At 42.4% G+C, this 11,788-nt stretch overlaps 1 protein-coding gene across 1 annotated transcript; it reads right to left on the bottom strand.

Moving 5' to 3' along the window:
• Nucleotides 1–5,263: 5,263 nt before the first annotated feature.
• On the bottom strand, nt 5,264–11,571 carry PLK2 (polo like kinase 2). Its single transcript, XM_002714049.6, has 14 exons — nt 11,190–11,571; nt 10,540–10,647; nt 10,260–10,376; nt 9,927–10,056; nt 9,630–9,717; nt 9,066–9,161; nt 8,761–8,959; nt 8,524–8,671; nt 8,101–8,198; nt 7,644–7,773; nt 7,148–7,388; nt 6,898–7,027; nt 6,197–6,307; nt 5,264–6,055 (listed from the first exon to the last, which is right to left on the bottom strand). The coding sequence occupies exons 1-14, from the start codon at nt 11,442–11,444 to the stop codon at nt 5,864–5,866; spliced, it is 2,043 nt and encodes a 680-aa protein (XP_002714095.1). The 5' UTR covers nt 11,445–11,571; the 3' UTR covers nt 5,264–5,863.
• Between the last annotated feature and the right edge of the window lie 217 nt (nt 11,572–11,788).

Raw genomic sequence — 11,788 nt, forward strand, 5'->3', positions numbered from 1 at the left:
TATTTATCTTCAAACATAAATTCCTAGGAAAACAATTTGCCAGTAAGTTTTCTTTTGGTTGAATTTTATTCCCAGAAATGTGTTACATTAAAAAAAATAAAACTAGTATTCAGGTACTTAAAAATCCAGTTCTTCTTTGTACTTCAGTTTTAAAAATCGATATTCTATTTTTATATTTCAGCCAAAAATGTTAAGGAAGCTTTAATATGTGATCCCATTTACAAACTTTAATCCCTTTACATACTTTTACTATATTTGCAAATATATTTGGTTATTTGGTTTCCTTTAAAACTACTGTGTTGTAATTGTCTGTTGTAACAATATTCCTAAATATATGAACATTCTTATAAATTCAATAAATCAAACTTATATATGTGAAATTAAATCTGTTGTATATTATAAAACTAAACATAAATGTCATAAAACTTCAGCTTAAAATTCTAAATGTGTGTCAGTTATTGCAACTTTGCTTTTTATTTTGGGGAATAGTACTAATACATGACTATATATAAAGTATTAACAAATAGTTCCAATGCTAGATCTAATGTATAGAAACTCTTGAATAGAAATCAACCCATGAATTTTATCATCGTCAGTATTTATGGGCTCTTCTTTAAATTAAAAGACATTTCACTGCTAAATAAATTATTTTTATCTAAACTATTTTTGTCTGTGACCTGGGCTGGCTGAGATTTCATAGATAATCAGACTATGGATGAAGAAGCCTTCTTACTATCTGACATGTTGATGGAACATACTAAATCCTCAGAATATAAGGACTATCCTTCTTTGAGGACTTATGTAGTCCATATCCTAAGGTTTGAGTCATTCCTGCTGTCATGTTGGAGCTGGTCTATACAACTTCATGAGAACTGATGGTTAAAATTTCATGAAATGTGCAACTTAGTTTTTAAACATAGGCACAATTAAAAATTAAATTATGCAAAATTATAATTAATTATATTTAAAACAGACAATACTCAAAACTATCAGCACCTAATTGTTTTACTGCATTTTACTACTATCTGTTTCTAGACTCTTCCTATGGTTTTTTTTTTTTTTTTTTGACAGGCAGAGTGGACAGTGAGAGAGAGACACAGAGAGAAAGGTCTTCCTTTTGCCGTCTTCCTATGTTTTATTGACATGGTGGTATAGCTCTCTAATGGTGTGTTGCTATGCATCTTTTCCCAGTACCATGTCCAGTGACGTCACTCTGGTTACTTGAAATCATTTACAGGGGAAGTACCTACACCACAGAGTGGACGAAACAACAAATCAGGGTCCCTAACACCTCCCAAAGAGCTGGTTCTTAAACATTTCCCAGTACACTGTGTATGTCACTGTCTAATTCTGTCTGCACTATTCTCCAGGCTATTGTCTCATTTGTTCCAATTTTTGTATTTCCTGAAATATTTAAACATCCTCGATGTAGTTCCATAGTTCTTACAAATCCATGTGATTCTGCATTTTTCACACTCTATGTAGTAGGATCACACAAATTATATAATAAATTGATTACCTCAGTGAAACTCATTTGGCACATCTGTGGAACCAGTTTTTAAAGGTCATTCGGCTGCCACTGATTCCAAAGGAGTACCAAATAAAGGAGTTGTGTATTTTATTTCCTTTAGGTCTCATGCCTGATTCTTGTAGTACTAATTTCTTAGAAGAGAAAATTTGATCTAAAGTGCATGGTTAGGTCAAAATATCTAATCATTCAGTATTTCATGGCAGAGAGAGCACGGTAACTGTTATTTTATCTCAAAGTGCAAGTGAAATCATTGTGCCTCAATCATTGAAATCAGTTTTGTGTCATACATAAAGATATTATAGGACAAATACCAGAGGCAAAATCCACACATTCTATTCAATTGAATTTCAAATACTGATGAACCATGATATTATAGTCCAACACTACATATGGAAGTTTAACTTTTTTATTTAAGTTCACTAATGCAATTAAATTATGGCAATTCAGACAAGAGATTTTTTCCATTACTAAGGTTAATAAACCATAAAGAAGTGCTCGGGGGCTGATGCTGTAGTGTAGCAGATTAAGCTACCTGTGATGCCAGCATCCCATATGGGTGCTGGTTTGATTCCTAGCAGCTCCACTTCTGATGCAGCTCCCTGCTAATGTGCCTGAGAAAGCAGTGGAAAATGACCCAAATGCTTGTTCTGTCTCTTTCTCCCCCATCCCCTGCCCCAACTCTGCCTTTCAAATAAAAGAAATAATTTTAAGAAAAAAGTGCCAGAAGAAAGCATGTATCTAAGCACAGAAAGACTAGAATCTCTTCCAAGTCAAGGTAAAACATAAGGCTTCATTTCACAAATAGTTCTTAAATATCAGAAAGGACTAAAATTTCTAAAAAACATAGTAAATGCTATCCCAAGGTACAGGTTACCGCCAGCCCCACCAAGCTTAGCTGAGCATACATTACGTGTGTTTCCATGCATCAAAAACTTGTACAACTCCCCTATTGCCGTGTTTCTCCACCTATACCCTGATAAGATTTGTGATGGCTGATGGAGAAATATACTTGGGGTGTCAAAGGTGCTCATTAAAGAAATCTGTTATTTGAGGGTTATTTTTGTGAGATTCAGAGTCCCTTAGTTTTTAAGGGTAACTTGCTTAGGGAATTTTTTTCCTTCTCCTTCTCCATGGCAAATATCTATCAATACTGGTAATTTTTTTAAAAAATATTTTTTTATTTGTTTCAAAGGCAGAGTTGGAGAGAGGGAGAGAGAGAGAGAAAGAGAGAATTTTCCATCCACTTGTTCAATCCCCAAATGACTGCAATGGACGGAGCTGTGCCAACCCAGCCAGGAGCCAGGAGCCTCTTCCTGGTCTCCCCTACCAGTGCAGGGGCCCAAGGACTTGGGCTATCTTCTACTGCTTTCCCAGGTCATAGCAGAGAGCTGGATCAGAAGTGGAGCAGCTGGGACTCAAACTTGCACCCATATGGGATGCCGGCACTACAGGTGGCAGCTTTACCTGTTCTGCCACAGTGCCAGCTCCTGGTGTGTTTTATGGATGTGTTCTCTGCTGTTGGGTAGAAGGGAAAATTGAAATCAATCTACTGTGCTCTCATCTTCTCCCATGATGTTACCAAAAGCTGGATTCCTCCTCAATCTTGCTCTCTTGAGATGGACACATTTGTATCTTTCTACCTTTTTTTCTGAACTTATTTGAATATCTTTACACAAGTCTGATTTAACAAGTCCCAAATTCACTATATTTCCCTGAATACCAGGATCTTCCACCTATATCCCCTACTTAGCTAATGACCCATTTAACACCACTTTTCTCACCTGACTGCTCCTGTCCATCATCCTGAACTCCACATTCAGTCAGGCTACAAATCCTGATAAAAACAACTGCCTGAATCCCTTGCAAATCTTTCCCATTTACTTATTCATTCGTTATTTGTCTGCCCCATAACAAATATGGCCCATTGTTGGGGATACAGTAATGAACTAGACAGATCAAAGTAAGCAGTCCCTAGCACTTCATTTACTTCATTTCACCAAACCCCATAGCTTTTCTCCCCTGGATCACAGCATTAATTTCTTTACTTTTGGGACTCACTTTCTCCACCTTGTCATCCACCCATCTCACATAGGTCCCCATAATGTACCAAATCTTAAGTACTATTCCACTTTCTTCCTTAAACTCTTTCAATCGATATGTACAATCTTCAAGATTCAGTCTGAATGCATATGGGATGCATTACATTGGTGCCTTCCAGCCATTTCCTGCCATACCTCAGACTTGTATACCCATTTCTGCTGTGAACTTTTCATCCCGAGGCATGTTACATGTCACTCTCACTGCTTCCTACTGAACCCCCACTCATCCTCCAAACCCAATACAAAAATTCCCTTCTCTGGAATCTGTTCTCTGAATCCACCCCATGCCTGGGGCTCCTTCCTCATGATTTCTGTGCTCAGTTCCCACAACACCACCCAGTGCATACCTTTATCATAATATCACAGCACTTATCAGACTAATAGGTAAATACACCGTCTTCTCCACTCCACAGTGATTCCCTTGAGGGCAAGGAGAGGCTCAGGTGCACTCTACATCTCCAAAGCTGGGCCCTGGATCTGGTATATAGTAGACAATACATACAAGCACGGGTAAGTGCATATTCTGAATCCATGAAGTCATATGCAATCTTACACTGGAAATCTCAAAATGAAAGAATATTTTTCACCATTCTGTTCATAAAACTAAAAGTATATTTTGTATTTGCATACCTAGCTGTTAGTTATTTTTTTCGGCTATTACTGTAATCCATTTAGCAAAGATTGAACATCCTCTTGTACATATGGTCAAAGTGAAATACCCAAAACAAATTCCTCATATTTGGTTTTTATTAATAAAGTATACCAGGTGCAGACTTTCTGACAATTACAGAAACATGTAAAACTACTGCTACTATCTCTACACTACAAGGTCAAAGTGTTAACATAGTCTTAACAAACCAAAGTGCATTCTTCCCACAGACTACCATTTTCCTTATAGTAGGATAATTAAACAGAAAAATTACAGCTTCTGCAGGTCACTCTGAGTTCAGAATAACAGGATGAGCAACTTCTCTTTACACCTGTCAGAGAGTAGATCCCACTGGAAGAGAAAAATCTTGTCAGAGCTGCCTCCTGGATAACAGTTTAAAAGGTGGACTCTAAACCATAGCTGGGTTTCCATACAACTCCTTAACCACCATGCACCAGAAGGAAAACAAAATAACTTATTTACAAAGTATTTCCCACTACTGGAATGATGCACTAGTACTGCCAGCGGCACTGGAAGTGTTTAGGCAGGTTTTAGCTGAGTAATACATTAAGGTGGTGCATGTATTATACTCCATAGAGTTTTGCCGTATTAAGATAAACTTCCTGTTCCTACTGACACTTAATAACAGAAGTGAGTTTACACAAGATTACTCTGCCTTTCAGCTCCCAGCTACGTGAGTTTTGAGCAAATAACACCAGAGAGAACTTTATTTCCATAGAACAGGTGGCTACATTTTGGTTTTTAAGAAGAATGACATTTTTTTGTTATACTCTTCTCAAGTTAGATCCATTCATGAAGTCTGTGATTTTAATTCAGATATTAAAGACTCCCTAGACACTGTGATTAGAAAAATGAAGACTTAACTTCCTTAGTCTACCTCATGTCATGCCAACAGCACCAAGAATCCATTACTGAAGAATGTCATGATCAACAATGTGCTATATTCAAGACAGGAGACCACTGTTTCTGCTTTTTCATCCTTTTTATTGCCATCAGTTTAAAATGGTCAACATAAAAAAAAGAACATTTTGATAATAAATACTGCTCTTTGGGCTGTAATAAATAAAAAGTTTATTAACAAGGAATGCACTTTTCCAGCCACAAATGTCTTCAAAAAAATGAACAACGACAAAAAAATTATATATGGCCACAGTTCACAGTTAAGCAGCCAAAAGCTGCTCTGATTACAGCCTTTAAACAACATGGGAGCTTCCTCCCTTCTCCCTCCTCTTCAGGAAGTATATTCACAGTTCCAAGTCCTCTGGCTGAAATGCTCTCAACAGAGAGAAGTTGAGTCAATGCACCTTTCTGCGAAATTGCCTGAAAAACCTTTCAAAACAGGTGTCTCGAGGGAAACTGCATTTTTGTTCACTCCTGGGATTGTCCCAAGTCGAGAACTGGATGCCTCAGCCGGATCTGGTCCCACTCAGCCCAGCAGGCCACAGAGGAATTGTTTTCGTACCACCACCTGTCCGTCTTCAACATGCTCTAGAGCATTCTGCTGGCTTCCCTGTAGATCTCACAGTGGAAGAGGAGTCCCATAGGGTCCATTCACAAAGTCTCCTAGTTACATCTCTGTAAGAGCATGTTCAGGGCATATTCCATTCGATGCTTCAGTTCTAACGAACAGCCAGACATCAGCAGAGTCGTGAGTCTGAAAGTTGTAGATATCCTATCCTCGTTGATGTAAGTAAGAAGGTATTCTTCATTTTGACTACAGATGATTATTTTTGTATGATCATGGTAGAAATTCACCTTTAAAAAAAAGACATGGACATCAGATCTCTCTAAATACCAAAATTAGAAAAGTTTGATCAGTAGTTATACTGCCTAAAAAAAAAAAAAAAAGCATGTTTTTAGGACCTAAGCATGCACTTTCCTGAAAAGTTTGGTTACCTGAAAGGTGCCATCATTGAAGAGCATCATTAAGGCCTTATCAGATTTTAGCCACTGAAGGAGGTAGAGCCGAGGTCTTCGAATATCTGTCACACTAGGGAGATCGCCACCCTGCAAGGGATTAGGAGAGAGAGTTGGTGCCCATCAAGATTGTGTGGTGTGTACTCTAAGAAAATGCCTCTCAAACTTAGTAGGCATCAGAATGGCCTACACATCCCTGGTCCCACCTCCCAGAGAGTCTGACTCAGTATATCTAAGGTAGGACATGAGAATCTGTACTTCCAATGAGCTTCAGACTGATGCAGATGCCACATGTTTGTGGAGTACACTTTAAACATCAGTGCTCTTGGGGTCAGCGCTGTGGCACAGCAGGTTGAAGCCTTGGCCTTAGGTGCCAGTATCCCATATGGGTGCCGGTTCGAGTCCCAGCTACTCCACTTCTGATCTAGCTCTTTGCTATGGCCTGGGAAATCAGTAGAAGACGGCCCAAGGCCTTGGGCCCCTGCACCCCCATGGGAGACCCAGAAGAAGCTCCTGGCTTTCGGTCCACGCAGCTCTGGCCGTTGCGGCCACCTGGGGAGTGAACCAGCAGATGGAAGACCTCTCTCTCTCTGTCTCGACCTCTCTCTGTAACTCTTTCAAGTAAATAAAATAAACCTTAAAAAAAAAAAAATTCAGTGCTCAAAAGCCGTGCTACTTACATCCATGAGATTCTCCTCCATGTAATGAGAAAAGTATTTCAGCACCGTCACTTGACTAATGAACTGTTCAGGGGCATCTGTTGCTGGGAAAACAGAACACTGGCCAAGCTCTGCATAATAGTGAACTGTTCTAGAAAAGAGGAATGATGGGGAGAGAAAAGAAAAAACAATAGGAGTTAGTTATTGTTCTTAGATTTCTTTAGTGCAAAACCAGGGAACCAACTGGATTTCGGTCATTGAATACACTTACTTTTTGTCCGGAAGGAGGCTCATGTGAGCACCGTTGTTGAAGAGGACTCCAACTGTGTGGTCTGAGAGCTGGTACCCAAAGCCATACTTGTTAGAGTAATCGACCCATTTGGTGACCCACTGAAAGGATGTGCTCAGCTGCTCTTTGGGAATGCAGTCAGCTGCTGGCATGTTTTCTAGACATCCTCGAAGCACTCTTGCCACAGTGTCTGCAACACTTCCCATGGTACTGTCTTCAAGGCCTGAAAAGTCACAGAGAAGCGTAAGTTCAAAAATATTTACTAACAAAAACTCAGGTTTCAGTAGATGCTAAGGGTCCCTCCACTGATCCTAAAGACAAAGACTTTAGAATTATTCCTGTCCTCTTCCATCCTCTGTTTTTGCTTCTTTTGTGCTAAATGAGCTACAAAATAATGGACTTCAGTTATCTAGTGCTCAGCATGGCATGTGTTTATGTATCAGCTTCGTTATTTAAAATGCGGCCAACAAGCACTTACATTCACTACTGCTGCTGCAGCTGCCCAGAGTCCCTCTGACTATCATGCGGATAGCATCTCCTATCTGCTGTTTGTTCTCCACCGCCGGTGTTCCAGTTCTCGCAACCATGGTGGTAGGTGGCTGCAGCTCCTTAGGAGAGAGAACAATCAAGCAATGAGTGAAGTATCTGCATTCACTTAAGGTTGAAACTGCAACTTTAGATGAGACTGTGGCAATTGCTTTTAGGGAGAGTTTATCAAAAAGCAGTGGACACATGCCAGGCAATAGAGACTGCAGTAACCCAACTGCATGCATTCTTAAACTAAAAGATGACATCTTTCCTTTCAAAGGGTTGCAACAAAATCTTTCAGAAAATACAACATGCTTGAGCCATGATAATTACAGCTCAAGTGCTACTTAACAAAGAATGGAAATGACTTAAAGCGTTTATAACCATTTTATGCTTTCCCAACGTACCTCATCTGTCCTATGTTTGCTGGGTTGCTGAGTTATTGAAGTCTTTTTCAAGTCATGCCTAAGCTTGTAAATTTCTTCATCTTCTTTAGACACTCTATCTGCAAGTCAAGAAAAAGATGTAAGAGCATTAGTATCTCTCAACAAAGTAGGGACAAGCTCGCCATATTCCCTCCCTTTGCATTATTAACTAGCTTGTGAGCAATCAAGGCAAAAACAGTATCTTATCACTACCATCAGGTGCAATTATTCAAGAAGCACATTCTAATGTTTACAACACCATTTCAGGTGTGGATTATGCTATAAATGTCAAAGGTCAATTGCATGCAAATGTACTAAATTACACTAACATGAAATTCCCTATAGTTTATCAGCCTTAAACATACTATTGGATTCAGAAGAAGAAGGAAAAGTCTTATAACTTACTGTGTGTGTCAATATATCTTGCTTTATCTTTTTTGCCACCAAAAAGAGCAGCAGCCGCTTTCTTAAAGAAATTCTTAGCTGGGCTTGATAAGTGGAAATCTGGAACTGTATGACAACAGCTAGAAGAAAGCTTGTCCGGAGTGAAGCCCTGTGGAATATTAGAAAAGACCCTCAGTAACTTGTTGAGTAACTGGGAACAATGACACACAGTAAGAAAGACATAAGGAGTGCACCAACCTGCAAAAAAAAGTCATGCCGTATGATGTCATCCAAACTGGGACGATCCTCTGGGTTTTTGGACAACATGCTAGCTATTAAGTGCTTCGCAGGAGCCAGCAGTGAAGATGGCATTGTATACCTAGCTTCTCTTATGCACCTGTAGGTTTCTTTCAGATTTGTGGTTTCAAATGGGGGCCTTCCTAGTAACATTGTATACCTGTGTACAAAGAAACACATCTTTAGGAATGGCCAGTAAGCCACTCTTTCTGATAATTAAAATCCAAGCCAAGGTTGCTTTTCAATCATCCTGGTCCTGTACTTACATTACACAGCCTAATGCCCAAATGTCTGATTCACAGCCATGCCCTTGTTTGTTGAGGACTTCAGGAGAGAGATAATTCGGGGTACCGCATATTGTTCTGGAAAGACAAAATACCAAGATCTCATTAGGAACTGTTCCACCAGTTAACCTAAGTTCTCTGCAGGCCACTTGGGATATATAATGATTATATTGACATTATATTGGATTTCTATTTAGCAACATTTGGCTTTTGGTATTTGAACAATTGACATTTGACCGAGTGATTTCCGGCAATTTTTTTAAAGATGCATGTACAATTTTTTCAGTCCACATGACAAAGTGTTTTCAACCATTTTGATATCTCTCAGGCAAATACAAGTGTTCCCTCATTGCTTTAATAATCAACTTAGAGGCATAATGTACCTTGTCTCATCTCATCAATGTACCTTGTCTCAGCACTTAATAACTGTTTCTTTCTTTAACATTGTTGTGGCTTATAAATTTTGACAGCAAGTGGTCATATCCAGAATAGTAACTGGGAGGTATTCCACAGAACCCTAACAGGACGTGGCTTTGGAACTCTTACCTCCTTCTGTGTTCCAAAGGTTCCAGCCTGGCTGCCAATCCGAAGTCCCCGACTTTCAGCTCCATGGCTTCATTAATAAAAAAGTTCCCTAGATGACAAACAAAACAGAACAAAACATGAATCCCTTTGAAAAGGCGTCCAAGTGCTACACTCACAACCACGTTAGGGGCAGTCACCCATTCAGAAGGAAGCCTGCAGAGGCTGGATCCCAAATAAGAACGTTAATGTGTAAAAAGGAAGCCAGCGAAGAAAGGAACAGCTCTGTCTATGTGTTAGCATCGAGGGGCCAGGGCTCACCTAGTTTGAGATCTCTGTGTAAGATTTCTTGCTCGTGAAGGTACTTGAGTCCAGACACAATCTGCCTGAGGTAGTATCGGACTTCTGGCTCTGTCAACACCTTTCTTGCTTTCAAGATGTGAGCCATCGACTGGGAAGAGGAAAAGGGCAAAAGAGAATCTGTCAAACAAAGTTACCAAAATCAGTGAATTCCCTTCACAGGGAGCGTAGGGAAGCTTCATGTGGTAGTACAACAGCCAGTGCCACCGCTAGAATCCCAGATCAAGTGCTATCTGAATGCCATGCCCGGATCCCAGGGAGCGAACGGACCAGTAGGAAGCAGTTAATGCTTACCCTTCTACTGCAGTATTCCAAGAGAATGTAAATGTTTTCTTTGTCTTCAAAGTAGTGGTAAAACTGCACGACGTGCTTATGGTGAAGAATCCTGTGAAGCTCGATTTCTTTGTCAATCTAAAATAATAATAATAATAATAATAAGGCAAGATAAGGCTGGCTAGCCTCCCATCAGCTCTGAAGAGCGGGTAGGTGCTTACACATGCAGAAGACATTTTCCTAACAGGGTAGGGCCATCCGTGCACACAAAGAAAATACTTTACTCAACAGTCATACACACCTTTTCCCTTTGATGAGGTTTAGCTACTCTGCTGTGCGGGATGATTTTTGCAGCGTAGACTTTGTTGTTTGTCAAATCTGTCATCTCGTAACATTTTGCAAAGCCACCCTGAAAGGAACAAAGCCGAGAGGGAACTGAGTGTGGCAGGAAAATGGATGGCAGAGCGTGACAGTAAGTAACTAAATCATCGCAAGAAAAGCAAAAAAAAAACATCGGGGGCGGGAAGGGTGGACCGGAGGTGCAAGCCAGCGGTTGCAGGACCTCCGCGAAGGGAAACGCATTCCTGGAAAGACCAAGTTCACACCGTCTCCCTGTACCAAGGGGGAGCTCTATGGAGGAGGCTGGGGTAGGGAGAATTTAAAAAACGGTGTCTGAAGAGCCAGGTCAGAAAAATCCTCTGGGGACAGGTGCGGGAAGCCCTGCCTTCGAATGTGTCCGGGCTTCGGCTATGGATGGAAGAGCCGAGCCCCAGCGCCGCCGCCAGGGCACCAAACCCGGAGGGCCGCAGCCAAGGGGCCCCGGTCACGCGAGGCCGGACCCTGGGGAGGCTGCGAGGTGGCGGGGCTCGCGTCTGGCTCGGCTCGGAGCAGCCCGGGCAGCACCGCCCGCCCGTCCGCCCGCCCGGCCGCCCGCCGCCCGCCGCTCATCACCTTCCCCAGCACTTTGCCCCGGCAGTAGCGCTTCCCCGTCGTAGGATCCACGATAATCCGCGAGATCTCGGGCCCCGAGTGCGAATGGTGGTGCTGGTGGTGCGCGGCCGCCGGCGGCACCTGCGCCTGCGGCTCCTCGGAGACCTGCTGCGGCCGCTTCTTCTTCGAGTCCCCGCCGCTGGCCTTGCCCAGCGCCTGCTCGCAGATCTTGGTGCTGGCGGCCGGCTGGTAGGTGATAGTCCTCAAGAGCTCCATGGTTGCCTCGCCACCCCTTACCGCCTCGCTGCCGCCTCCGATGCCCGGACACACGTCCGAGCCGGCCCCGTGCCTCGAACCCCAGTCCTTGCCACCCGCCTGCGCCCGTCACCTGCTCCACTTGTGCGAGTGCGAGCGCTCGGCGGAGACTTATATACCGGCCGCGAGGGAGCGGGGCGGAGACTCCGGGCGATGTGTGACATCACGGGAACCGTCCCGCCCACTGGCCGCCCGGGCGCGCGGGTCGGGGAGCCCGGCTCCTCGGACGCGGACCTCGGGCGCGCTCGCCGCGACCCCCAGCCGTCGGCGGGGCTGCCACCGCGCCCTTGCAATGCCCCGCGCTT

Source organism: Oryctolagus cuniculus, chromosome 14, assembly GCF_051225735.1.
Source record: "Oryctolagus cuniculus isolate XC-2025 breed Fujian yellow rabbit chromosome 14, ASM5122573v1, whole genome shotgun sequence".
NCBI lineage: Eukaryota > Metazoa > Chordata > Mammalia > Lagomorpha > Leporidae > Oryctolagus > Oryctolagus cuniculus.

What these genes read in the sequence shown, in the direction of transcription:
- PLK2 (XM_002714049.6), bottom strand. Translation starts at nt 11,444, where the DNA reads ATGGAGCTCTTGAGGACTATCACCTACCAGCCGGCCGCCAGCACCAAG. An exon ending in CCTTTGGAACACAGAAGGAG is followed by an intron (nt 9,162 to 9,629) that starts GTAAGAGTTCCA and finishes TTGTCTTTCCAG; the next exon opens with AACAATATGCGGTACCCCGA. An exon ending in TGGAGGAGAATCTCATGGAT is followed by an intron (nt 6,308 to 6,897) that starts GTAAGTAGCACG and finishes AATCCCTTGCAG; the next exon opens with GGTGGCGATCTCCCTAGTGT.